General features: G+C 35.7%; 4 protein-coding genes across 6 annotated transcripts; 3 read left to right on the top strand and 1 right to left on the bottom strand.

The window, feature by feature from the left end:
• The first annotated feature begins 4,476 nt into the window (after nucleotides 1-4,476).
• On the top strand, nucleotides 4,477-9,560 carry LOC102622361 (NAD-capped RNA hydrolase DXO1). The gene is made up of 13 exons (XM_006477005.4): nucleotides 4,477-5,121; nucleotides 5,386-5,627; nucleotides 5,727-5,792; nucleotides 5,916-5,994; nucleotides 6,152-6,231; nucleotides 6,332-6,355; nucleotides 6,790-6,914; nucleotides 7,128-7,344; nucleotides 7,466-7,519; nucleotides 8,227-8,273; nucleotides 8,578-8,662; nucleotides 8,937-9,000; nucleotides 9,119-9,560. The coding sequence occupies exons 1-13, from the start codon at nucleotides 4,662-4,664 to the stop codon at nucleotides 9,229-9,231; spliced, it is 1,656 nt and encodes a 551-aa protein (XP_006477068.3). The 5' UTR covers nucleotides 4,477-4,661; the 3' UTR covers nucleotides 9,232-9,560.
• Nucleotides 9,561-10,484: 924 nt separating this feature from the next.
• LOC102622058 (uncharacterized) lies at nucleotides 10,485-12,943 on the top strand. The gene is made up of 3 exons (XM_006477004.4): nucleotides 10,485-10,881; nucleotides 11,016-11,536; nucleotides 12,500-12,943. The coding sequence occupies exons 1-3, from the start codon at nucleotides 10,716-10,718 to the stop codon at nucleotides 12,752-12,754; spliced, it is 942 nt and encodes a 313-aa protein (XP_006477067.2). The 5' UTR covers nucleotides 10,485-10,715; the 3' UTR covers nucleotides 12,755-12,943.
• A 1,039-nt stretch (nucleotides 12,944-13,982) lies between these two features.
• Nucleotides 13,983-17,900, top strand: LOC102621387 (casein kinase II subunit beta-1). Of its 3 annotated transcripts, none has more exons than XM_052437078.1 (5): nucleotides 13,983-14,794; nucleotides 16,315-16,530; nucleotides 16,852-16,961; nucleotides 17,059-17,224; nucleotides 17,543-17,900. In XM_052437078.1, exons 1-5 carry the CDS (start codon nucleotides 14,566-14,568, stop codon nucleotides 17,671-17,673), a joined length of 852 nt encoding a protein of 283 aa, XP_052293038.1. In that variant the 5' UTR covers nucleotides 13,983-14,565; the 3' UTR covers nucleotides 17,674-17,900. The 3 variants fall into 3 exon arrangements, with proteins under 3 accessions (XP_052293038.1, XP_052293036.1, XP_052293037.1); XM_052437076.1 differs by having other exon boundaries at nucleotides 13,990-14,794; nucleotides 16,312-16,530; XM_052437077.1 differs by having other exon boundaries at nucleotides 13,999-14,794; nucleotides 16,312-16,530; nucleotides 17,059-17,221.
• A 6,087-nt stretch (nucleotides 17,901-23,987) lies between these two features.
• Nucleotides 23,988-25,444, bottom strand: LOC102621114 (60S ribosomal protein L37a). Its single transcript, XM_006477000.4, has 5 exons — nucleotides 25,320-25,444; nucleotides 24,806-24,845; nucleotides 24,527-24,615; nucleotides 24,346-24,428; nucleotides 23,988-24,261 (listed from the first exon to the last, which is right to left on the bottom strand). Exons 1-5 carry the CDS (start codon nucleotides 25,320-25,322, stop codon nucleotides 24,198-24,200), a joined length of 279 nt encoding a protein of 92 aa, XP_006477063.1. The 5' UTR covers nucleotides 25,323-25,444; the 3' UTR covers nucleotides 23,988-24,197.
• Nucleotides 25,445-27,690: the final 2,246 nt, after the last annotated feature.

Below are 27,690 nucleotides of genomic sequence, written 5' to 3'. Positions count from 1 at the left end.
TAGGTGGATTCTAATAAAAAAAAAAAATTGTGTATTTTTAAAAAAATTTAAAAAAATGAGTGGATGGTGGATTTTTTTTCATTAAATAATTAATTAAATAAAGCTCTTAAAATCCACTCGATTGCCTTACATCACCTTAATACCCAACAAGTCAAAATTTTTATTTTATCATTCGGGTGATATTGGAAAGACAACAAGATCGTGTCTACTTTACCGCAAAGAGTGCTGCTAGGTAGCGAGAGGAACGAGAGAATGACGAGAGAAACGGCATTCTCTCATGTCGTTTCGCTTCTCGTTCCTCTCGCTAAAGAATGAATAAATAATAATAAAGAAAGACTGCTTTTATCACTTCGTACAGAGGAAAATTTTAACATTTTGTCTCCAGCCCTCACTTTCCTCTCTCCCTCACCAGCTTCTCTCCCTCACGCTTCCAGAAGCTCCGTCACGGATTCCTTCCGGCGTGCCTCACGCTTCCAGATCCCTCACGGCTTCCTTCTGGCGTGCCTCACGCTTCCAGATCCCTCACAACTTCCTTCCAGCGTGACTCACGCTTCCAGATCCCTCACGGCTTCCTTCCGGCGTGCCTCACGCTTCCAGAAGCTCCCTCATGGCTTCCGGTGTGCCTCACGCTTCCAGATCCCTCACGGCTAAAGTTCTTGATTACCTTTGCTTCGTACAAAAAGGGAAGGCTTTGCACTAGTAATTTTTTTTTTCTCGGCTAAAGTTCTTTAACGAAGGGGAAGGCTTTGCACTAGTAGTTTTTTTTCTCGGCTTTGCACTAGCAAAGACATTCTCTCGATCATTTCTCACCTTATGTAACCGGCCCCTCTCTCTCCTTATTCCTCTAAAGTTATTCATATTTCCTAAATTCCATTTTTCTCTTTTCTTCCTCATTTTTTTTTCTATGTATGTATCTCTGAATATGTTGAATTACTGGATATTATGAATTACTTGACCACTTTCGATCTCCGGATGGACCTATTTTTTTGAGGATTTGTGGTGAATATACTTGCGATGGCATACCAAATGATTATCTTGGTGTAAGTTTTAATTGTATCCTTTACTAATATAATTAAAAAAAAAAAAGAACATTCATGGTTATTGTTGAGTGGCTGGGATAGTTTGAGGAATATTTGGACACATGTATCATTGGGCAGGTTCTGGCAAAGAAGTTTGGAGCAGCTGTGGTTTCACTTGAACATCATTACTATGGGAAGAGCTCACCATTTAAATCATTATCGACAGAAAATTTGAAATATCTTTCATCTAAGCAGGCACTCTTTGACTTGGCCATACGTTTTATTTTTTTTCTGCATACGTTCTTCTTGGATATAATTTCAAATTTGCAGTCAAGCAGCCCTCTGTTTTGATTGAACATTTTTCTTTCGAGTTTGTTCCGTGCTTGCATTCAGTTCATAGTATATAGAGTATACACACACATAAAAATTATTTCTCGTTAATGGTAGCTTGCAATTATGTATGTGGAACAGGATGTAAAGTCTTGATCATCTTTCTTTTGGCTACTAATTCTTATTTCATGGCAAGACTTCATTTGTTCGCAAGTGGCGTTGCTAAATGGAGTCTCTTTAGTTTTATATTCTTTATCTCCTCTCGTTTGTGGATAATTTGTATAATTGTAATATTTACCAAAATCTTAATTCCAACAAACAAAAACAACACAATAGCCGAACATTTGAAATGATTTTTTTAATTTGCCACTTTTTCTAACTTAAATCTCAATTCTGACAATTCAAAGATAAATCTAACTGAAATAATAATGAAAATAATCGAAACAAATATAAATCAAACATCAATTGCGGCGATTGTTGTCTTCATAACCCGCAATAAAATTTACATTGTTTAAATGCTAGAAGCTTAGATTACAACAAGATCCAGCAACAACACCAAAAAAAAAAAAAACAAACTTAACTTCCACAATACACTTAAATTCCACGCCAGATCTTTCACATAACAAAAAATTAAAACAAAAAGAACAAGCTGAAAAAAGTCACTGCTCACTTAATCTTTGCCGAGAGAGCCGAGAGAGGGGAAGAGGGAGGAGGTCGTGAAGCTACGTGAGAAGAAGCCTGAAAGTGAAGCTGCGTGAGAACTGACGAAAATGGAGGAAAATGAAAGTGAAGGAGGGAGGAGAGTTTCATGTGGGGGAAAGTGAAAAAGTCAAGGAGAGAAGAAAGTGAAATCGTGGGGAAAGTGAAAAAGTGAAAGAGGGAGCAAAGCATTCCAACGCCATTTATTTATTCATTTGATCATTTTTTTTATTTTTTTATGTTTAAAGAGTGAGAGGAAATGAGAGGAGAAACGACAGGAAAGATTGCCGTTTCTGTCGTCTTTCTCTCGTCCCTCTCGCTACTTAGCATTTTCCTACCACAAAACATGAAAGCCCACTCGCCAGTGCCCACTTGGCCACTTTTGATTCATCTTTTATTCTCAGCTCTTCTTTTAACATATTGAATCACTCTCAAACGAGTTAGAAGGCACACGTCCCTGCATATATAAATAAACATCCGATCTCATTCTTTCCAACCCAAGCCTTTGTAATTGTACTGCACAAATTGAAAGCCCTCTTTGATTAACCTCATGCTTGAGTTCTTAACACCTCGAATAAACGACCAAGTGCTTCTCATCCCCATTGTGCTGATGGTTCTTTGCATAATCCTCATTTTCAGTTCAACCAAACTTCATTTCAACTCCCCGCTTGGAATAATATCTCAGTTTCTGTTGCTTTTTCTTGATGTTAGCCTCTATTCTTTTCCCCCCATCACCCTTCTGGTTTGTGTACCTCATTGGCATAATCACAACTCCTTCGCATGGAATACTTTTTAATGCGCTCAAATGTTTCTTTCGCTGCTTCATTCTCCTCTTATCAATGCAGCCTACTAGGGGTGGGCACGGTTCGGTTCGGTTCGGTTCGGTTTGAAATTAAGTAGAACCGATTTAAATCGGTTATTTTATAAAAAGAACCGAATAAGAACCGAACTCAATAAGAACCGAACTCAAACGGTTCTTTTCGGATCGGTTCGGTTCGGTTCGGTTTTTTTGGTTCTGGGCCTATTGGGTCTATTTTTAATTTTTAATTTTTAATTTTTTAGCCCATTGGGCCTCATGAATGTAATAATTTTTTTCAACAATTAATTTTTCCTAATTTTATTACAAATATTAACAATAAATACAAAGTATTCAAAACACATTTTATCACTAATATCTTACTAACTATTAATAAGATACTCCCAAAATATGAAATATTAAAATTTCAAAATACATAACCAAACTCCAATACTCCATCTATATAAACATAATCATAATATTATAAAGAGAAATAACACATGTTTGATTTGAATAAAATCATGTCTGATTTGAATAAAATCAAAAAATAATTCGGTTTTTCGGTTCGGTTTTTCGGTTCAGTTAAGTGAACCGAATACCGAACCGACATTTCGATTTTTTTTACAAACGGTATATTCGGTTTTTTTAAAAAATAAAAACCGAACCAAATTAAAAAAAACCGTCGGTTCGGTTCGATTTTTTTAACACTACGGTTTTTTTGCCCACCCCTATTTGGCAAGAATCAGCTTGTACCTATTTCACACACACGCACACGCACGCGCACACACACACACACACACACACACACACACATATATACTGTTCTTAGTTATTAAAATGGTAAAAAACAGTACACGAAAAATGTGTGTATGTGTGTATATATGTCTTTAGGATCAGAACAGTAAGCGAATATATGCTTGTGTTTCATCTGTTCTCATCCCATCAGCTTCTGATTATAAAATAAATAAATAAATCTTCTTTACCTGACTGCTCTCTTTGTTTTGTTTTGTTTTATGTATGAGGGGGTTTTATTCATTTAACTATGCTTTCTTCAATTTCGATCACCTTTTTAAGGAATGAATTTCACCAATTCAATGCAAGCAGAATAATAATATGATTAATTCATTGCTTTCTGCCAATGGCCGATGTAATTGGGATGTAAATTGAGCGTTTATAACGACATCCAATAAAGAAAAGAGTGGAGTTTTTAATACCCCTCTAGAATTTTCCTTCTTATAACACTCCCAAATTTAACTTATTATAAAAAAATTAACTATCTTCCCACAAAATTTCACCACTAATAAAAAATTATCTCTTTTAAACTTTTATTGTAAATACATATCAATCCTAAATTCTTTAATTATTTTCTACTCATTACATTATTTGTATCTCCGCAACTCAAAACTCTTATAATTTTCTTAAAAAGAATATTTTTCATTTAAGATTTAAATATAAATATAAATCATATGATAAAGAGGGTGTAAAAACTTTATTAAAAAAATCTATTTAATTAAATTTTTATTCAAAATAAAAACTAAATTAATTTGTTTTTTTTATTATTTAAGTAATTTCAATAAGAAAGAAGTTTTGTGATGAATTTTTTATATAGAAAGGGTTACTCTGAAAACTCAATAATCAATTTATTGAGCCGCTCAAGGCCCAAAAGATATATTCATATACCTAATCGGATCGTACTATCCGAGTCCGCATACTGCTTCGCCATCGGCATCAACAAGGCAAGACTCGACTCCGGCACCCGTAAATTCGTAAAAAGTAAAACTCAGAACAATCTCTCAATCGTTCACCCAAAAACCTCAATGGATTTCCCGGACCAAGACGTGGATGTTTTCGGGGAGGAATACGGAAACAACCACGAACTAGAAGGCGGAACCCACGAGTCGTCGGCTTCCTCATCGTCTTCATCCTCCTCTACCTCATCATCACGATCGTCGTCATCATCGGCGTCGTCTTCTTCAAACGGCAGTGGTGGGGGAGAGTCCAGCAGCGCCAGTGGAAGCGCAAGCAGCGGAGGAGGAGCTGCTGGATTAGGAGTAGAAGGAGGAGGAGAAGAAGAGAGTGGAGAGGAAGTAGAGAATACTCTTAATTTGAATAGCAAAAATTACGAAGATTATAATTATAATCATACTAGGGACCTTTTTGGTGATGACGACGACGACGACGAAGTAGTAGTAGTCGAAGAAGATGATAAAGATCTGTTCGGTTCTGATAACGAAGCTTACTGTAGAACCTCTGCCATTAGCCCTTACCCTATCCCTGGTAATTACTAACTTTTTATCTATTCTTTTAGGTTTATTACTGGATTTTGAGCTATTTGCCTTCATCTTTATTAGGTTTTTTTTTTCTCAATTTTGTTGATTTCTTTTATTTGTAAATTTGCAGTGTGTGCTGGTTTTGCACCTTACTAATTATTTTGTTTTGCTATTTTCCAGTAGTTTAAAACATTCTGGGTTAAACAGTCTAGTATTTTGTACCATTAGTGTTGTAACAAAATTTCGTTTTACTCAAAAATTTCATTCACAGTATTGCCTGTTGTACGCAATAATAACAACCATGGTGGACGAGGGGGTTTTGGACGTGGTCGATGGCCAAATGATAGAGGAGGTGTGGGCATTCTTCCTCGACCTGGATATCCTCCAAGGCAGGGAGGTTATGGCCATGGCTCAAGATTCTCAAATGGTCGCCAGGATGAACGATTTGTTTCTGAATTTAAGCTTTCAAGGAGTGAAGAAACTTTGTCTAGAAAAGTTGTTGCTTTTCAAGAGGTGATCCAAGTTCCTCTTCTTTTATTTATGTATTTGTCTATTGAGTTTGTTGTTTTTCATTGCTTTTCTTTTGCTGTATTGGTCTATTCAATCCAATAGCCATGTGAGCTTGCACAATATAGTCGAGTAGAAGGTGGTGATGTCTACTTCGATGATCGCAGCTTGGTAAGCTTTCAGGAACCTGTTCTCAAAGAGGTTTACTAAATTACTTTTTGTAGGGTCCTTTTACGTGTGATTATTTGTGCTGATTGTAAGCTCTTTCCTGTGCTTTTCGTTTCATACTTCTAGAGGCTTTTCAAACGTCTCATTTCTGAGGATGTTGGAGCTGATCTAAATGAAGGTTTTGATACTTTTATTGAGAAAAAAGGTATTGCGTGTTGTTGGCAATGTTGCAATCACTGCCTTTTAGCATTGGGATAATATATTATCAATTATATTTCCTTCTATATGTATATCTTTGGGTTTATGCTATGAGGGGTAATGCATTTGACTAACACTGTTTTTACTTCTCTTCTTTTAACCAGAGTTGGGCTCTGAGGGATTTGGCGACTTGCTTTCTTGCATAAGAAACAGAAATATCCCGCTTCAGAACATGCATTTTGTGGTATAAAGAGTGGTTAATAGCTTTAGCTCTCATATTCCTACCATGCTTTTATAAAAGTCTTAAAATTAATATATGCCTTCTCCTCCTGTTTTCTTTGCAGACTTTCCGTAACAATCTTAACAAGGTAATTGCTGCCTCTGGATAATTGATTACAATTAGTTTAATATTCTTTGACATTCTCAATGACTATCTTAAACGGATCTTGAACTTTTAGTTCCTGGTTCAGTCAGCGTTTTTAATTCTCTTTACTGAAATTGTTAACGAATCTTTAGAGGACAGTTGAATGATTGTTTTTATGAGATGCTTATGGTATGGATAAAAAGTTTGCAGCACTAACACATAAATATGAATTTGGCTTTATAGACTTTATTCTTAGGGGATTAATGTCCGACATATGATTAGATAGACTGAAATTGTATCCCCTGTTTGTTTTAATAAATTGAAATATAATAAAAGTTTTGTCAGCCTATCATTCTAGCATCAGCTAGCTAACTTATGCTGGTTTCTTTCCACGAGCTCTTTTGGTTGACGAATGACTTCTTTCTTGTTTTTCTGCAGATACTAGCTACTGCTTATATCCGAAATGAGGCTTGGGCAATGGGAGTCCATAAAAGGAATGGGGTCGTCTATCTTGATGTGCACAAAGTACAAGAAAGGCCAAAAAGTGAGTTGGATCGCCGAAGGTACTAGACTTCAGTGATTTACTCTGAAATAAATGCCTTAGGACTGAAAGTTTGGGGGATCTTTAATATAATAATGGTGATTAGTTGCACCCCATCTGGTTGGTTCGGTATTTCTTGATAAAACTAACTGTAGTTGGCCATTATTTCTTTTGTCACTTCTAGTATGGATTCAATTGAATCATGTTTCATTCTAGTTTTGAATTGTTTGTTTAGATGTTACTGGGGTTATTGTTTCGAGAGCCTTGCCACTGAAGATCCTAGAAGAGCTGACGGAGAAGGGATACATCATATTGATGCCAATGTTGAATTCTGTGCTGTGATGAAAACCAAATTAGGGGCTCATCGTCTTTTGATGGGTGCTGAAATGGATTGCTGTGACTCAACTGATGATGGAAGGAGGTTTTATGTGGAGTTAAAGACAAGTCGTGAGGTTGGTGCACATGCTTGTATTGTTTCAGACTTATGGCTCATTTTGTTTCCTTATTGGGTTTTCCATTTTGGAACATTACCAGTTTGCTGGTAACATTGTAATCATCTTTCTCATATTGCAGCTGGATTATCATACTGAAGAAAGATTTGAGAGAGAGAAACTGCTCAAGTTTTGGGTACATTTGATTCCTATACTGGCTTTGAATTTATGTTTCTTTTCTTTTATTTGGTATAATTGTATTAGTTGCTAGGAGTTTGTTGGAAGATTGGCATGTATAATAACATAGTCGTAGATGTCCTTATGTTGTCATGTACAATTACATATTTGTAGATTAAATCTTATATTATATCCATGTACGATAGGCATTTCGATCATTTGACTTCACAATCCGTCTTTCAAGAACAAAATCTTTCTAATTACAAAGTTCAACAAATCTACAAATGAGAGTCAGCATCTCATTTGCTAATTAAGCACCACAGGCACAAAAATGAAGAAGTCGCACAATTTCCCGAGGGCAAAGTTCCAGAAATACATTGAGGTTTCAGACATTTATTTCCAATCTCAAGGAGATAGGTTTCAATTCTTAAAATGTCTGTCCATACCCCATCACTCATTCTCAGCAGATCCTTTAATAATGCAAATGGGGGAAAGCTCTAGTATTTAACAGGATATGAATAAAACCAATGATATTTCTGGCATCATAAATCAATATTTCAAATGTTATATAATGGCACTATATATTTCTTCAGGGATATAACTTTGTTGTTGTAAATTGCTGGACATAATATCTTAGTCCAGAATTTTCTCTTGTTCTTAAATGCAGTTTTCTTCCATTGTCTTGTTAGAAGTGATGATACTCATTTTTGTTATCTCTTGTTTCAGATTCAATCTTTCCTGGCTGGTGTTCCATTTATCGTTGTTGGATTTAGGTAACTTTCACCTTTACTGCTTCCAGTCTTCACTGAAGACTCCTCAGCCTTCTTGCAAGAAACACTACATCAACTTTCAATCGGAAACGTTAAGAATGAATGTGTTGAAAAAAGTAGCACAAGTGTGCTTTTCCATCCAGTGGGTTGCCAGCAGAAAAATATGATTGTGGCCTGTTCTCTCCCTCCTCTGTCTTAAAGCATATGTGCTTACTATGTTCAGTTTCATGAATCATTTGGTATCGAAGCATTTTGTTATCCTCAGCCTGAGTTAAAAATTTGTAATATTATATCAATGTTGACGCAGGGATGATGCAGGTCGACTTGTTCGTACAGAGAGACTAAGAACCAAAGATATTACTCACAGAGTGAAAATGAAGAATTATTGGCAGGTGAATTTGCGTGAATTGCATGTGAATTAATCCTCTTGCTTCATGGTTGCTTACCAGTGATTCCTCTACCTTTGATGAATTTATTGTTAGTTTAACTCTTACTTCTTTTGCCCGAAATGGTGTATTAATGTTCGTTTTTTTTTTTAAAAAACTCTTTTTGGGTAAAAAAATCAAGCTGTTTCCATCTTCTTATGTCTTGTTTCAGTCAATATTTTCTAGTGTAAATGTTGGATTTTGCTTGCGCCATTTTCCTGACTGAAAATTGGTTGTTCAGGGTGGAGTTTGTTTGGCATTTGCTGATGAGGTATTATGCTGGCTCTATGGAACAGTAAAAGAAAGTGAGACTCTGACCTTCATCTCAGAAAATCTGTTATCTTCCTTTGTAGCAATGCTTTGTCTTGGATCGAATAATTTTACGATAATAAAATGCAACTGTTGTGATTGTGTTACTTTCAGATGAAGATTACACATTGCATTTTAATCCACCATCCAACCGACTGGAGCTTCTACAAGCCTCTTCTTGCCCAGAGTCAATTACTTGCCACGTCGAGCAATTACAAAATATTTAGATACTTGACTTGATGATACTTCAATAATTGAAATACAAGATACGAGGGGAGTTATAATTGAAATACAGGAATGAAAGGAGGGTAGTTTAAATATTGGTGGTATCAGGATATTTGCTTCAAAAAGCTGTTGTAATTTTGAGATAAAAGAACTGTGCACTTGCGAAATTACATATATGCCAAGCCAAGCTTAGTAGCTTACCCCAAAAATAGGTTGGGGGTGCAATTGACACCACAATTGAGTGGGGAATTCTTGTTTCTCTTAACAGGATCATCTGGATCTTTGTAAATTATTTTATGAATGAAACAAAGATCCATTCTTCTGATTGTAATCGATTGTTCAGTCTAGCGTGCCTTTCCAGTTCAAGTACTTAGAAGGAAGGTGTCTTTTAGGGATGATAGAAAATCTGGTCCGACCCGAGCATGTACTCTAAATGTTTGGGCCGAGTCCGGACTTCTCTTAAAAAATCTGAACTCGAATCCAAAGCACAAAAAAATTAAAAAACTTAAAAATATATATATTATTTTAAGTAAAATATAATTTTTAAATATATTTACCCCTTTCATACATATATCTAAAGTGTTAATAGTGTTACACATTTTAAGTTTTTATCTTAAAAAATTTTCTAAACGATGAAACATTCATTAATTAGTTAGTGAAATATTATAATTAATTTATTTAAATCTTATTAAAAATTAATTATTTAATAAATGGTACATCATTTAGAATAAACTATTTATCACTACTCTTAAAGTTGTGAATCATTTAACCAAATCAAAATTTATTTAATGAATGGCAATACCACATCCAACAAAAAAGGAAAAAAAATCAAAATTTATAAATTATAAAGTTGTAAAGCATAATAAATAATTTTTTTTAAAAAAAAACATATAATGTAAAATTTGAACATTTAGGTTGTTTGGCGAAGTCCAAAAAAAAAAAAATTAATCCGACAAAAGGCATACTAGGGCGAGGCTCAGACTTTGCTAAGCCCAATCCGAACCCGACATTTTGTCATCCACAATGTTTTTCATGACAAAATTTTACATTTATTCATAAAAGTATTTTCTCACGTAAAAATTTATTTGAAATTTTTTTAAAGACAGAAATAAAGTATTTATTTAACAAAAATTATAAAATTTTAATTCCGGATGTAACGTAACATATCATGTATGAATAATAAATGCTATTTATTATTTTTGCTGCATAAAATTAAAAAAGAAAATGCTTGAAGTGAAATATGAAGAAAATCCAATGTCACGTGATTCTCACAAGCCACCAGTTCCGCGACGGCTGAAAAGATACAACGACGCCATCGGCGCCCATCCAATATACTTTTATTTATACATCGCCGCCATGGAGGGAGTGACGGGAAAAGATACTTGTCTGTACAACAGTATAATACGAAGGAAACAAACAAGCAACTAAAAAGGAGCGAAATAATCAGGCTTTTGTTGTATTATTGTTGTTGCGCTGGTGGGAGAGAATGGAGAGAAAAGTGAAGGAGGAATCAATGGAAAGCATAACGTCGAGACTTTCGTGTCTGGATCACCTCTACTTTCCTCGTGCCCTACAATCCAACGCCGCCACTCCCTCTCAACGCAAATCAATCCTCCTCGACCTCCTCTCCAGAGACGCCGCCGTTTTCCTAGGTATTGCCGTTGTCTTACCATATTCCTGATAATTTTATCTCTCTTTTTCTTTATTATTATTATTGTCATTATTTTTAAGAAAGCTTTAAATATGTTTGTTAACAGTCTGATTTAGTTTTATATTTTTATTTCAGAAAGATATGGATCGGAATTGACTTCTGATGAGCTTGGTGAGTTTGATCCACTGAATAATGACTATGAGATAAATTGGCACTTAAAGAATCTTAGGAGCAAGATGAATCCAACTTCAGAGGACTTGCGGTCGAGGTCTGTCGCGGTGAAGAACCGGAGGCTTGCGTACCTTAATAGACTGATACATGATGGGCACTACTTCTCCGAGGACGCTATGAGGGAGAGGGAGCCCTATTTGCATCATGAGTATGTGGGGAAGTTTCGGGATTTGAGTGAACGGGATATGGCAAGGCCAGGGGAGCGCTGGTCTGAGACTTTGATGAGGAGATCGGAGGAAGCAGTTTTGATTGCAAAGATTAGGGAGGAGCAGCAGAGGTTGGGTGTGGCTGAAAGGGAATGGATTGGTAACGAAAGAAACCAACAAGAAGAAGAAGAGGAGGACGAGGACGACGAAGAAGAGGACGATGATGAGGACGAGGATGAAGCAGTGAAAAATGCAAGTTGGGTTGCACACTCCACTGAGGTAATTTATTCTTCCCTTGAAAATTTTCAGTTCCATAGTCATTTTCTGTGTTGTTTCTTTAAAGATGTTGCATAACCTGCTAGTTGTTATTTAGTCATCTATAATTGTGAAGATCTACAGTAGAGCATGAAGTAGGTGCACACGCTAACTAAGGAGACATTACGAATTGTGTTATGAATTATGAAGGGATGCCCTTCAGCAAACATATGATTGCTGCCACACATATTCAAAGATTCTCCACCTTGTTTAGGTTTCTTTGATGATAAGAAGATATTACAAAAGACTTCCTATTGAAATTCAATGGGTTTAGTATAAATAGATTATGCTGAAAACTGACCTATTTGGAACAAGGATATAATACATTATGAAGAAGGATAGAATTTAACTGCATAGCAGCTTAGTCTGTTTCTGATTAAATCTCACCTTACAATGATGCCTATTTCACTAGGGTGAGTCAATATGGATATTATTGTGTGCCATTATTTTGTTGGTCTTGTCTATCTTCTTTGATGATGAGAGAGATAATGAGTTACTTTGTTAGTCTCCTCAAAACCAGGAGGAACAGAGGTAATATTGGGGGTTGGGGCTATGTCCTTTATCTTTATTTTGTTGATTTGAATAGAATTGAAGGCAAGCAGAAAGTATATTAATTATCAAATTGGATGCTTTGCTTGCCTTGTTTTCTCTCATGTTGAAGCAGTAATGAGACAAAGAGCATGCTAACAAAAGAAGGTTAAGGTCGACCATTACCATGTTTTTCAAGGTGGTTCTCAAATGAATAACATAACGTTCCTGTAGATTATGATTCAAAATCTGTGATTTGAGCTCATGATTTTTGCTTCTCGAGTTATAATTTTGATGTATCTGCATTTGCCTTCTCTTTTGTTTCTGAAGCTTGGTTATTAGTCATTTTTAGTTACCTCAAAATGATCAAAGGTTGTTTTTGACACTTGTGACCTTTAGATGGTTGTTAATCATTCTGCTGCAAGCAACAGTGCCCACTCCCCAGCAGAGCACAATCAGGAGGTAGCACCATCTGTAGAAGAGACTCAAGATTTGATGGAACAGTTCACCTACATCATGCAGCAGAAGTTTCTGTCAGGTGAAGATCATCAGCATTTTGATTACTCTAAAATAGATACTGATGAGACACTGGATGATCACTGGCTCAGAGAAGTGAGTCAGGATGCAGAGGAGAAGTATTTTGCCGAAGATTAAGAAGAATGGCAGCCCATTATCTTGTTGCTGCTTCTTTGACCTGGTGCATACTTCTTGTTTACGGTTTTAGAAACTAATTACTGTAATTATATGCCAGATTTTGTTTTGTGTAAATGATGTGTGATCACATGTTTGTTCCTTTAACCAAGTAGGCCCCCATAAAGCTGGAATGGCATTGTTCCTTGTCAATTCTGATTCTGATTCTGATTCTTTGCTTGGTGTTCGAAGCTAGTAAATTGATTTTAAGAAAATGTGAAAAACAAGTGGGAGAAAGTAGACAAATTGAAGGCAGTCAAGGTGCTGCACTGGAAATCTGTCCAAGTCGGTATTGGGCATAGGTTACAGCCGAGCATTATACTTGAATCAAGTCTATGATCAAAATAAATCTTGGATGAAAAGGCCATTGTTGGATTTTTTTTTTTTTGGCATTATCTTCAGTGTGCTTTGGGTAAAATGGATGGCTTAATGGAATGAGAAGATGACGAGATAATTCGATTTTAGCGAAGGGTTGGCGAAGGATTTAGCAAAGTCTCCTGTTTGTATAAGAGTAGACAATAGGGTAGTTGTGGTGGTGAAGGGTCGTGGTGTTTCCACGTACTGTTTGAAGAGGTTATCGAGAGATTTGACTAAAGGCAAATTGTTTTCACAGTTTTTATGATCGTTCTGGGAGAGTCAGTTTTGGACAAGTAAAATAAATAAATAAATAAATGACAAGCTGAGTAGTTGGTCTCGATGGACTAACAGATTCGACGGTTCCACTTTGCAACGAATATACTTTATTTTGTTAATTTGCATGAAGTCAATTGCTGCACATAATTCTCATTCCCTTGAGTCGAAATCAGCAAAAAGGATAGGACAAAGAGCAACTACAAAAGCGTTTGCTTCACTGATCAACGCATATTCTAATGTGCGTAAGCTCTTATACAATTCACCATTTGGCAATATAATGAAATAAACAAAATAAAAACTAAAGGACATATGACAATTTATGATACTATCAGCTTAAATATCACATTAATAGGTATAAATTTTTATGTATTGACCTTGCAAATATAGCAATTATCATAACCCTTTGGTGGGCATTCTCTTTGCGGTTTCAATACTTTGGCACGTGAGGCGGGGAATGTTTCTTGAGCCAGACAGAACTATGCATACAAGTCATGGATATCGTGCCGGTAACCCTTTTAAGCTAAGCTGACGACGTCCTTCCATTTTTTCCACTTAAATTGGCTTTATTCGCAAACAAAAAAAATCTCTGCTACAAAACCCTACCATCACCGCTCACCACTTCATTATCAAACGACGTTAAGATCTTCGATCAATGACATTTCCCACCCATCGGGTACCCCCAATTCCTGGTGGGACCACAATTTTCTAATCACACGCCACGTGTCCCCACATATTCCCCTATAAAATATCTCACTAACCGCATCAAAACCCCCCTCAACTATAAAGTAAAGGAACCAAACTGTCCCCGCCGATTTATCGGCCTCCTCGCCGGAACCTTACGAAAAAAAATATATATATTATTCTTCCGATTTTATCCCACTATCCCTCTCTCTTCCTCTCTAAATCTGTCATTCTCTTTGCCCTGTTTTTTTAACTCAATAATAATCTCTAGCAAGAGACAGCATGGGCTGAGCCGCTAAGCCTTATATATATATATATATAAAAAAAAAAACACACACACAAACTGCTTCCCATCAAAAACCCTAGGCAGGGTTAGTGTGGTAATTTCTCGCGCCATGTGTCGGTGGTAATCGTGTAGCCTTTAATTAAAAAAAATCGTCATCGGCGAAGGAGGATACAAGATGTATAGAGAGAGAGGGACCGGTGGGTCCAAGTCGGAAGTGGTTGTCGGACCAGTTGATCGGAAGCGGATTAACGATGCATTAGATAAGCAGCTGGAGAGATCTTCGCCCTCCACTTCGAGAACGACGATCAACGGCAAGGATATGTCCGTTCTCTTGGGGAAGCATCCGGCTGATCATCAGCGAGACTCTCGCTCCGCTTCTCTCTCCAAAAATCATGCTTCTGATGGTAAAATCCGTATTCATGCATCAGATAAGCATAAATATTTGTCCTTTTATTTAGAAGTTTTTGCCCTTTTATGTATATTTGTTTCTTTATCATAAATTTGATTTTATTTGTTATTTGAAATATCTTATTTTTTATTAAATTGAGAATTTTTTCTGTTTGTTTGTTTGTTTGTTTGGTAAGTGAACGGGAAAAAAAATCCTTTTTTGTAAGATTTTTTTTTGGTTATTTTACATTTCTTATTGTGGAGGTGAAGGATCCCAAAGCTAGTATCAATGTTGGTGTGGTTGATTCTAAGAAACGGCAGCTGCCAGAGACTATAAAAAGTTGTCTTTTGCATGTTTTCTAGAGTTTGCAATTACTCAAGGATGTGCAACATGATTGTCGACTATGAATGTGGGAATTGATTTGTTTGATTGAATTGGTTTTGTTTTATAAAATATTAGTGAGTGAATGCATTGACGCAACTGGGTTCTCGAACTCTAGAAGACGTAACTCTTTAGTTTTGTTTCTTTAAAGTTTGAAATTGATAAGTCATTATGTTAGAGAGAGTTAATGTTTTAATTTACTGTTTTGCGATTGCTGAGATGGGCATCTGTCATTTTGCTAGTGTTGGATGATAAAATGATTTAAACAAGTCACTTTCATGTTGCTTGTGAGAATTCTTGCTCTACCAAAACAGAACTAACATTTTGGGCCAAAAAAAAAGGGAACGGGAATGTGATGGAGTGGGGTTTTCTTAAGAGTATGCTTTGCTTTTAGACAAGCTTCATCTTTTATACATGTTATATCTGTTTAAAAATGATATTCTCTTTCAAAAATTTTTAACTTGGAAGCACTGTTACCTTTAATGAGAACGTGAAAATGAAATATATTATCTCATTATACTTCTAAAATGGTAAAAATTTTGTAATGACTTATTTGGTCTTTGATGGAACTATAACTGAGGGGTCAGATTGGAACTTTGGATTAATAAATTTTAGTATTTGTGCCACATGCATCCTACTTTTTCTATGTCTGTGTCTTGCTTTGCACTCTAGACAACCTCAATTCTAGTTTTCTGTTTCTGCAATAATTTCATATGGATATTTACCATTAAACTTCCATGATCAATTTATTTAATTTGCTTACTCTAGATTTGAATTTTGTGCTCCGACTGCTATTATGCTGCTTTTTCTATTGGTTAATCTTATTATTAAGAAATAAAACAAGTCTTTGCACTCTAGACGACCTCAATTCTTGTTTTCTACTTTTGAGCTATGTGATAGCCCATTCTCTGTTTGTGAAATGATTTCATATGGATATTTGCTATTAAACTGCCATGATCAATTTATTTTCCATTGGTTAATTTTATTATTAAGAAATAGAATGAGTCCTTTGAATGCCTAGCACCTTTATCTTTTTTTTCCCCTTTCAATTTCTATGTTTCATTTTCTTAAACCATTCTCGTGCTTTATAATACTTCACCTGCTTTTTTTCATCAGTTCCTTGATGCAAACACTTATCTGATTTGGCTGTAGAAGAATCTGAAACAGACAGTGAAGAGTCAGATGTCAGTGGTTCTGAGGGAGATGACACATCTTGGATCTCATGGTTTTGCAATCTTCGAGGAAATGAATTCTTCTGTGAAGTGGATGATGACTATATACAAGATGATTTTAACCTCTGTGGGCTAAGCGGTCAAGTTCCATATTATGATTATGCACTTGACTTGATTTTGGATGTTGAGTCCTCTCATGGTAAGCTTGTGTAGTAAGGATGCATTGCATTTTTGTTTCATTGTTTGCATATTTTCTTGTTGAAGTCTGTTATGTAAATTAAGTGATTGCTGTTTTAGTTAAGTTATGATTCTTCACACTAATTCATACTGTTGCAATGTTGCTCCAATTTCATAATTAAGTTATATTGTTATTAGGCGGCTCTTGATTGAATTCTGTTGTTCTGATTGTCTTCACAAAATCAGTCATGTCTTGCTGATGCGTTGGCTGTATACATAGTGTCATTCGTCCTTTTTTTTTTTTTCCTGGGTGACCAAAAATTTAATTTTTTGGAATTTATAGGTGAAATGTTCACTGAAGAACAAAATGAATTAGTTGAATCTGCAGCAGAGATGCTTTATGGTCTAATTCATGCTCGATACATACTGACTACCAAAGGAATGGCTGCTATGGTGAGATTTTGCTCTCAATAATCTGTTGGAAGTTCTGTGCATTCATTAACCAAAATGTAGGCACTGGATAGCACTAATGGCTATGGAATTTTTGCAGCTGGACAAGTACAAGAACTATGACTTTGGGAGATGTCCCAGGGTCTACTGCTGTGGACAACCCTGCCTTCCGGTTGGTCAATCGGACATTCCTCGTTCAAGCACTGTGAAAATATACTGCCCCAGATGTGAAGATATTTACTACCCTAGGTCCAAGTATCAAGGTAGTATCCTTCAAAATTTCTTTTTGTCTTTTCTGTGATATTGTTTATTTCTATTTACTTCTGACCTTTAGGGTGATAAAACCAGAAGTTTCGCCAGATACAAATGTTTAAGGGGATGGCTGTTTGTATAATTTGTTTGATAACTTACATGTCGTCTATGAATTGGCTTCATATATTTTGGTTCTGGCATGTGATTTATTTTTGTTTCAACTGAGACTAGTGCATGATAGTTGTGGAGTTAAGTCAATCTTTTTAGTCCAACACCCTGTGCTTGGGGCATTGCTTTGCAAATATTTCCTAAGTTTCTTTAACTGTATCTAGACATTGATGGAGCCTATTTTGGAACGACGTTTCCTCACCTCTTCCTGATGACTTACGGGCACCTCAAGCCACAAAAGGCAGTACAGAGCTATGCTCCTAGAGTATTTGGGTTCAAGATTCACAAGCCATGATATGCTGAAATGGGAAAAGCTCAAGAGTCTTCAGCCAAATTGTGTATCACTTGGCTTCCATTTGGAAGTATGCTTTTGGTAGTCTTCGTTATTATAACAATGTAGGCTTCCTTTTCTTATATATTTTGAATAGTATCATAAGCAAATTTCACCAGCATGTGAAGCGATTATTTGTTTTCAATTTTAGCGGCCTAAGCTTCTCTGCAACTTGGGTTCTTTTTGGTGGAGTTAAGTTCTTTACTTGCCACGTAGTGTCGTCTTCCATCATGCCTTTAATTCTTTGTTCGTAACTGCCACTTTGATTGACGACTTTTTTTGTGTTTGTTGCCCTCACATTTCAAGCACCCACACAGCGGAGTAACCCTCTGTTATTGGATTCAAGCGGCATTATGCGTGCTGTCTTGTATTTGTTTCATCATCGAACTTAATAAACGCAAGAAATCTAATTAAACACATTAGTATTTAATATGTTTTACTTCAACGCTCATATCAAAAATCTAAACATCGAAATTTCTACGCCCATCGTAATTTCAAACATTACCTCACTAGGGGTTGTACGTTATTATAACTTTTGTCCAATTATAAGATGTATAATTTTAAATGAGAAAATTAAATATTATAACTTTTAAATGAATGGCAAAACTTTAAAATAGAATTTTAATTATTAATTTTAATAATGCCCCCAGTTAATACATTCATTTTCTATTGTAAAAATTGTACTTTTACCCTATATATATATATATATATATATATATATATATATTAGCTAAATTTGTATTCATTCAGATATCAAAAAAACATTAATTAATAAAAGAACCAATCGTCGCAAGAAGGAGATCCGCTTTTCTTGCAACAAGGGCTGCGATGCATTTGGATTCCGTAAGCACAATAATAGGTTGAAGCACGCTCTGTGGAAGTTTGGATGTGAAGATTGCCCACATTGATTCCGATTGTTGGAGGATTTGCTCGACCATGTCGCTTGATTGCATTCTGATGGCATGAAATTGTTTTACAGTTTCTGCTCGTAATTTTAGGATTAATTTTAATCAGAAACTTGTGGCGACGGCACATACACTTGCTATTTTGAGATTGATGGGAGATAATTTTTTTTTGAAAAAAATAAAATTTTAAAAAAGTCATTACACATGTTTTAAAACTAATTATTGTTAGCAGTCAGAAACCCGTTGTGCTGGATAGACTTGCGTCCGTCTTCAGAGATTGTCATCAAAATTCTGTTCTTTCAGAAGAAAAATGCTTTTTCGGATCTCTATCTCGTTCTCAATTATAAATGGCGAATTGGTCAAAACTCGATGGCGACCTTCTTTTTATCACCAGATTATTTTGTCGGGTAAAAGCTTGTTTAGTCTTTATATTATGAAGTTAGTGTCCATTTAGTCCCTGTATTTTTAAAAACACCTCAAAACATCCCTACTACTAAATATTGACACTTATGCCATTATTTTCTTTTATTTTAACTTGCTTTTACAATATTACATTTTTACAATAATGTTTCTTTTGTGGATATTAATAAAAAATCAAATTATCAAATTAAACTCAAAAATAAAATAAAAACAAAAAATGTATATATTAATTTTTGTGAAAGGTCACGTATGTCTAAAAAATTAATATCGTAAAAAATTAAATTATCAATTTTTTTAGAAAAATTAATATTTTAACTCAAGAGTGTGTTCCACAAAAATTAATATATTTTATTTTATTATTTTTTTTTTGTGTTAAACTGGTAATTTATTTTTTTCTTTTTAATAATGTCTAAAAATTATTATAATATGGCAATATTATAAAAATAAGTTAAAAGGAACAAAAGATAATGGCAAAAGTGTCAATAATTTAATGGTAGGGATGGTTTGAGGTATTTTTAAAAATATAGGGACTAAACGGGCACTAACTTCAAAATATAGGGACTAAACGAGCTTTTACCCTATTTTGTCATTATCGAGTTGTTGGTTATTGACATCAGAAAAAAGATTGTGTTTTGATGACACTATTTAGGGTAAAAGCTCGTTTAGTCCCTATATTTTGAAGTTAGTGCCCGTTTAGTCCCTATATTTTTAAAAATACCTCAAATCATCCATACCATTAAATTATTGACACTTTTGCCATTATCTTTTGTTCCTTTTAACTTATTTTTATAATATTGCCCTATTATAATAATTTTTTAGACATTATTAAAAAGAAAAAAATAACCCTATTATAATAATTTTTTTAGACATTATTAAAAAGAAAAAAATAAATTACCAGTTTAACACCAAAAAATAAAATAAAATAAATAAATATATATTAATTTTTGTGGAACACACTCTTGAGTTAAAATATTAATTTTTCTACAAAAATTGATAATGTAATTTTTTACGATATTAATTTTTTAGACATACGTGAGCTTCCACAAAAATTAATATTTACCTTTTTTGTTTTTATTTTATTTTTGAGTTTAATTTGATAATTTAATTTTTTATTAATATCCAAAAAAGAAACATTATTGTAAAAATGTAATATTGTAAAAGCAAGTTAAAAATAATAAAAAATAATGGCATAAGTGTCAATATTTAGTAGCAGGGACGTTTTGAGGTGTTTTTAAAAATACAGGGACTAAATGGACACTAACCTCATAATATAGGGACTAAACAAGCTTTTACCCCACTATTTATGGTAGTACAGGTAAATTATTGGCTTATTTTAGACCAGGTTTTAAATCTTGGATTAGGGGTGGGTATATTTTAACTGAACCGATCTAAATCGATCCAAACCAACCATTTGGATCGGTTTGGATCGGTTTCATTAGTAAAAAAACTGGTTTCGATTTATTGGATTGCAAACCGACATCACTCAGTTTGGATTTCGGTTTGGAAGGATTCCAAACCGATTCAAACCGATCCAATCCAGAAATATTATATAATTACATTATATTCTAAGTTAAGCAATCTAACTAATTATATTTATCATTTTATGCAGATTTTGACAAATCAAAAGTAATTGGGCCATAAATTTTGACGGACAAGATGCACAATATTTTAATTGTCAAAAGTTGTTCAAGTTTATTTTAATTTTGTGAGTTTGTTTTGAATAAACATGTTAAGAACTTGTTTATTAGGATGTATTATGCTGTAAACTTGTATGGATGTATCTTTGAATTGTTATGTAGATATCAAAGTAGATATGAATAATATAAAAGAGGTATCAATTTGGATTACGGACACAAAAAAATAACAAATAATTTAGGTAAAATAATATAAAAGAAGTGGAATTTTAGCTAATAAGTTCAAACTGGATCCAAACCGATCCAATCGGTTTGGATCGGTTCGGTTTGAAAAAATTTTAGGTTGATATCGGTTTGAAAATATTTCAAACCAATTAGTTTGGATCGGTTTGAGAATATGTCCCAAACCGATCCAAACCGAATTTGCCCACCCCTATCTTGGATCTAGAGATGGCAAAAGTCCGGGTCGGGTCCGGGTTTAGAGCTGCCCGGGACCGACCCGGATATCAAATGTAGCTACCCGGACCCGCACCGTGCCCGGAATTTTTTTATGCGGGCCGGGCACGGGTTTTTTCCGGGTTTTCTCTACCCGGATTTGAGTGGTGATAACTGATGAATTTGAGTGGTCATAATATATGGGACAAAATCAGAAACGCACATATTACATATAGCTTCGAAATTCACTGATTAAAGATATTGAAATGAGGATTCATTAAAAGCCTTTTTCCCACTTGCAAACCCAACTTGCAAGTAGATGTAGAATGCATTGATAATTATGGTGGTGATGATGCTGAAAACAATGATGGCTTTGTGTCTGAGGATCTTGGAGAGAGCATGAATAAAAACCACAATGACTACTCTCATGGCTGGTTACTATCGGGAGATGAACAAGACAACGTTGAAGAAGAGTTCTGGAAGGCTGCGGAGGACCAACAACCTGAGTCTACTAAAGATGTCTGTGTGATGGAAAAAGATTCCCAATCTCAAGACCAGCATGCCCCAGATGTCAAAATATCTGCCAGGACGGGAGTTGGCTTGCAAGAGCTGCTGGAAATTATTGATGAAAGGCTGAAGACACTGGACGATTAGCAAAAGTCTCCAAATGTAGTTGAAAGGGATTTCTTTAATAAAAAATGGAGGCCTCCTCGCACAGAGGACAGTAGTGTGGCTGTTCAATAATAGTAGGATGTGTTATTGATTGCGACGCACCATGTGTTGGGATGGAACAAGGGCTCAAAAGGTATTCTCTCTTCCAAGTTCCACTGCTAATATTTTTGTTGTGGAAGGAAAGCATGTGGCATGGAGAGGGATAAGAATTTGTGCTGGAATCATTTGATACGAACAGGAAAATTGTTGAAATAAGCCTGATGAATTCATCTTCACTTGGAGGAGCATTCTGGTGCATGCTGAACCATGCTTGGGCCGGGAGAGTTCAGATGTCTGTGGGAAGCGGTTTTGTAGTTTTGTTTCGGCTTTGGTCTTTTTTCATACATCTTTGTAGTGCCTGTGAAACATCAGAAAATATTTTGTGCAAATAAAATTTGTGTGAACCGTGAAGATTTATTACTTCTAAAAATGAGAAGAAAAGAATAATTTTATACACCAAAGATCCAGAGATGAACTAAATGCTGCAAGCATCACTCGCTCGCTCCAGTCATCTCCGTTAAGTTATGACGATCAATTTAGCTCACCGCCAGACTGCTGTTTGCCGACACTTGGGAGTCGACGCGTGCTAGTCATTTTCTTTATCTGCCCCGTCTCATTCCCATTCGGCTATTCCAGTATTGGTGGAGAGACGGAGGGAGGAGGTGCCGATTCTGATTTCTGAGACTTGTCCCGAATTGGCGATTTAGGGTTGGTTGGCCGGTTGGGTTTGGGGGAAATTGGGTAAAGAAAAAATGCAATTTTCATTTTATATATATATATATATATATATTTTACTTAATAAAAAAGCGGGCACGGGTCCGGGTTCCGGGTTCTTGGTGCTGTGACCGGACCCGTGCCCGGAAACAGCCGGGCATTGAAAATCAATGCCCGGATCCGCCTTTTTCATGCATGCGGGCCGGATTTTACCCGGACCGCATGTGCCGGGTCCGGTCCGGATCCGGTCCGGGCGGGCTTTTCTGCCATCTCTACTTGGATCACATTGCACCCCACCCCTCCACCACCGACGACTCGGGAGTTCTGCGATGTTGTTTTATCACAAAAATAAGTTTCGTGCCATTGATTTTTTTAGGATAATGGTTTGTGAGTTCAGCGCCGATATGTATGCCAATCCAACTGTCCTTCAGCCAGTGGCTCGTATGCCGCGTGGAGGACTTATAGGAGTTAAAAAATCTGGAGAAATTATATCTGGTAGAATCAGAAGATGAAGAAACCCATCGAAGATGGGTATCTCAGTGTGCACCTGGTGATTTTGTGATATTGGCATTAAAAGCATTGGCAGATCAAGTTATTTTTACTAGCTTATAAAACTTCGATCACCGAAAAAGTCAACTCCTCAAACTCAAGCCCAAACCCCAGAAAAACGAAGATCGAGAAACAAAAAATCAATCTTGAATTTAAGAGAACAATATGGCTATTGAGATGTAGATAGCAGTGGTGATAGATTAGAGTTGGCTTGGTGGTGCAGACGGATGACCGCGTCATTTATAATAAAAGATGGATGTCAGTTTGAATCCTATCCACTTGAATCACCATTTCTATCAAATTGAGTTGTTGATGGAGTGCTTTAATCCAGCATACCTTGACATATCAGAAAGATGGCTCGACGTAGGAGCCTAGGTTTCTGTGGCTTGGAACTAATGGAAAGAGTTGCATCCATAACTTGGCTTCTTACTAAAAATAACAGTACTAAATGAACTGTTTGTAGAGACAACTCTCGCTCATTCATTGATTTGTATTCACCATTTAGATTCCCCACCCATCCCATGCTTCTTTTCACTTGTGGAACTCTCCAGTAATAGGAACGAAGGTGTACCGTGGAAAGGGAATCACATTTTTCCTCCAAAATCAGAATCTGATTTGAAAGGAAATTCCCTTACTTGTATCTAATGCAAATCCTTTGTGTTCATGGTTGTAACATATGAAAGCACGTCCAGATATATGATAACAACTTGTTTGTATCGTAAGGTCTCAAATGTATCCAAACAATTTGAGACGGGAATAAACTGGTTTAGAGTTTCAAATGAGGTGTCTGATGCGTATAAATTAACTTTGCAGAGCATAAAAATATAATTATTGGTTGGTTGCAGCAGAACAGCAGCACAAGGCATAACGGTATTATAAAACAATTTAATCAACCCACTAGATAACATAATTTCATAGGAAAACCCACTAGATAACATAATTTCATAGGAAAAATAGCGAATGAACATCTCAAGAGTCAAAACACAGCCAAAAGTTTCATGTTCCAACAACCAATTGTTTTGCATCTAGAAATAAAGCAACATCAAAAATGATTTAAGGTTGTATCCGAAACTAAAGATCAAACGACCTAAGACACGGGAGTAAGCCAATGGTGGCAAGCTCAGCTTTCAGTTTGCTCCCTCAACCTACGGATTGTGCTCCTCACAGTCACAGCACTAGCAGTGCTGCAAAATTAACAACACCACCAGTTACTACTTGGACAGCTAAAAATAAAAGATACGGAGAAGCAGTTCAAAGAATATCCTTACTTCAAAGTGTAGGCACCGCCTGCCTTGACTTTCCCACAGTCCTTGCAGCCCCAAATGCCAACAGCTTTCCTCTTCACCGCATACTGCAGCAGAAAGTATAGGTTTGAAACCAAGATCAGTCCTAACACTGGCAAACAATATTAATCACAATAGGCTCAATATATAACCATGGATGGCATACCTTCCCGCAAAATTCGCAGAAATATTTGCTATGCTGACTAACCTCCATCTTCTTAATTTGCTTCCTCAAACTGGCACCATAACGGGTACCTGCATCAAGAGGTAAACCATGAATCCAAGCTCATAGAGATCAACCAAAACTTGATATTAAACAACAGCACAAGTGATAAATATCAAATTTATTTCCAACCTCCATTTATTACACCCCACAGCAAACAAAAAATAATAATAATAATAAAACGAGAGTGAAGCAAGATTTGAATAATAAGTTGGCACCTACCATACTTTCCAACGATTCCAGCCTTCTTCGTACGCTTGGTCTGCACCAAAGAAAAATGATTCAGCTTAGAACACCACATAGAAAAGATACTCACATATGCAGACAGAGCAAGACATACACACTCAAACACAGTAATTCCACATTCCAAATACTCTTTTTTTATGTATTATATATAAAACCATTAATTTGGAAACCTATAATGTAGTGAAAGTGATCATATCTTATAAGGAACTGAGACAAAACAAGGCATCAATTTTTCAATTTGGGAAATGAGCAGAAATATTTTAAAACAACAAAATTCAAATTTATAAACATTAAACAAATTTGAAAAACAAAACCACTCCTAGTCCTAATTCCACAAATACAGATGAAGATTAAGGAAAAAAAAAAGGAAAAATCAAGTCAAATCGACAAATCAGAATCACGAGAAATTTTATACACATTTGTATTTCTTTATCATCATTAACAAACAGACCAAAATCTAAACAGAGAGAAAGAGAGAGCGAGGTAGTACCATTGTGGCGTTGGAGCGAAGGTCTGTAGCTCTTCAACAAGCAGCGGCTGTTTGAGACGTAGAGCGACAAAAGAAACCCTAACCCCAGCGCATGCATTTTGTTCGGATTTTATATAGCGGTGGAATGTCGAGTCGGGTTAAAAAACCGGGTCAAGTGGATTGGATAACTTTCTCCTAGAATGGAGCGGGTCAACTTAAAGAAGAACGAACGAGTAAGCCCAGCCCCCAGCGGGCAGCCTGAGTCCTACTATCACGTTTAATCGAGCCGAGATGAGAATGAGAATGAAACTATGAAAGCCCAAAAGCAACACATCATATGACTTTAGTCAAAGGCAATTCATGTCCCATAACGAAGCCCAGGCCCCATGTCGTTTTATTTATTGAGTTAAAATAGCATAATTGCTTATTTGCTTTCGTATCTTATTCCAGTTTTGAAGACTGGGATTTTCATTTTTACTTTCTGCCATCTCAGTTCATAAAATTACATTAATATGAAAGTTAAAAAGAAAAAGTAAAATGTATTTGCATATCACTGATTCTATAAGATAAAATGTATTTGCATAGGTTTATTTTGGATTTTCCCCCATTCACTATTTTTAAATTACTTCATTATTTCTTTTAATTTTAGACTACTCATATTTTTTTATTAAGAAGATTAAAAAAAAAAAATCATCAATCCACTCTCTCTTTTTTTTCGTATCTTTGAAATAAAAATAGAGTAACTTGTAGTTTTCAAAAGTAAAAAGTAATAATTTGAAGATTGTCAATTAAAGAGAAGGTAATCTAAAATTATAATAGCCAACATAAGATAATACTAAAGTTTCATAAGTTCAAACCTCCACTTGTTGCAACAAAATTTCCCTGGCCATCTAACAAGCCAAGTGATTGGTGGACAGTTCCATTGCCCACAATATGATTTCGAAAAATATAACCTAATAACAAAAGATTCAATTCAAAAGATTTACTCTATGCTCTCCTAGAAAATACCCTTTCTAACAGACCAAATTAATTATTACATACTGTAAAGAAGAAAACATGAGAGTCAAATAAAATTATAATTTAAAAAAAAAAGTGTGAACGCATGTATGAAATACCAACTTTAGGATGTAATTATCTTAATTATGAAAAAACAAAAGAAGCATAAAAGACGTTATAAGAATTTTAAACAATCATACAAGTCCTCACAGTATTCTCTAATTCTTTATTTAACATCTTCTATTGTTAATAATAATGTAGCATAATAATTAATTAACATCTGCTTTCACAGTTTTAACCTAATTAATCATTTCATGGTGTAATTAATCATTGCCAGACTAGCTGAAAATTTGAAACTATATGACAAGTTTTGATTTCTCCATCACAGCAAATTCTTCTGCAAATTACTTGTTCCTTTGGATTAGACATGTCCGTGCATCTCTAAACAAGGCCGTATTAGGATCCTCAGTGTGCTGAACACAGTACTTTGAACAAAACTACAGACCAGGACTTCAAGATTTTGTATGGGATTAGAAACTACAGAAGTACATGGCAGATTACTAGTTTATTATGCATCCGAGGCCAGCTTCCAGTCTTCGTGAATTGATAAAGGCTTCAACAGACTCTCCAGTTGCACCGAGACCAGCCAAAACTGCCCTAGAATTTACACCTGCATCTAGGGATGGCAAAATCCGGGTCCGGGTCTGGGTTTAGCCTTTCCGGTTCCGGACCCGGATGCCATTTTCTTTCTTCCGGACCCGGATTAAAACCCGGATTTTCTTCACCCGGGTCCGGTCCGGGTTCAAACCCGGAAAAATTCGGATTTCCGAATTCCGGGTTTTAAACCCGGATCAATAAATCAATTTTAAAAATTGTAAAAATGAAATATTAATACATTTCCAGCAACAACACATCCAGATTGTAAATCACTCATCAACAATATAAATTTCTGAGCAATAACGGCAAATGATGATGAAGGTGCGTTGTTACAGCTCAAAAAAGGGCAGCCGATGATGAATAGAGGAGCTGCAAGCCTGCGAGGCTGCGACGGTGGTGAACGATTCACCGTGAATCCGAGAGTACGAGTTGTGACCTGCGAGGCTGCGACGGTGGTGAACAATTCACCGTGAATCCAAGGGTATGAGTTGCAACGGTGGCGCGAACCCAAGCTTACGACGGTGGCGCGAACCCAAGTTTGGGACGGTGGCGAACTTGAGATGGTGGCGAACTTGCGACGGTAGCAACCTGGATCGTTGTTTGGCAGCGGGCAATTTGCCTGCAGTAGGCGGCAGCTTCAACTTCAATATGATAAAATTAGGGATCCTTTTTGTTTGTATTTATATTTTTTTTGGAAAGTTATGTTTGTATTTATATTAATTAATAAATATAATTAAAA

This window comes from Citrus sinensis, chromosome 3, assembly GCF_022201045.2.
Source record: "Citrus sinensis cultivar Valencia sweet orange chromosome 3, DVS_A1.0, whole genome shotgun sequence".
NCBI classification, from domain to species: Eukaryota; Viridiplantae; Streptophyta; class Magnoliopsida; order Sapindales; family Rutaceae; genus Citrus; species Citrus sinensis.
Note: the sequence above shows the minus strand (reverse complement) of the source record. Positions and strands in the feature narration are given on the sequence as shown.

Coding starts and splice junctions, on each gene's coding strand:
- LOC102622361 (XM_006477005.4), top strand. CDS start 4,662: ATGGATTTCCCGGACCAAGACGTGGATGTTTTCGGGGAGGAATACGGA. Junction 6,915..7,127: donor AGTGAGTTGGATCGCCGAAG/GTACTAGACTTC, acceptor TTGTTTGTTTAG/ATGTTACTGGGGTTATTGTT. Junction 8,663..8,936: donor AAATGAAGAATTATTGGCAG/GTGAATTTGCGT, acceptor TTGGTTGTTCAG/GGTGGAGTTTGTTTGGCATT.
- LOC102621387 (XM_052437076.1), top strand. CDS start 14,566: ATGTATAGAGAGAGAGGGACCGGTGGGTCCAAGTCGGAAGTGGTTGTC. Junction 16,531..16,851: donor GGATGTTGAGTCCTCTCATG/GTAAGCTTGTGT, acceptor TGGAATTTATAG/GTGAAATGTTCACTGAAGAA. Junction 17,225..17,542: donor TAGGTCCAAGTATCAAGGTA/GTATCCTTCAAA, acceptor AACTGTATCTAG/ACATTGATGGAGCCTATTTT.
- LOC102622058 (XM_006477004.4), top strand. CDS start 10,716: ATGGAGAGAAAAGTGAAGGAGGAATCAATGGAAAGCATAACGTCGAGA. Junction 10,882..11,015: donor AGACGCCGCCGTTTTCCTAG/GTATTGCCGTTG, acceptor TTTTTATTTCAG/AAAGATATGGATCGGAATTG. Junction 11,537..12,499: donor GGGTTGCACACTCCACTGAG/GTAATTTATTCT, acceptor TGTGACCTTTAG/ATGGTTGTTAATCATTCTGC.
- LOC102621114 (XM_006477000.4), bottom strand. Junction 24,616..24,805: donor TGGAATCGTTGGAAAGTATG/GTAGGTGCCAAC, acceptor CTCTTGATGCAG/GTACCCGTTATGGTGCCAGT. Junction 24,429..24,526: donor TCTGCGAATTTTGCGGGAAG/GTATGCCATCCA, acceptor TTTCTGCTGCAG/TATGCGGTGAAGAGGAAAGC.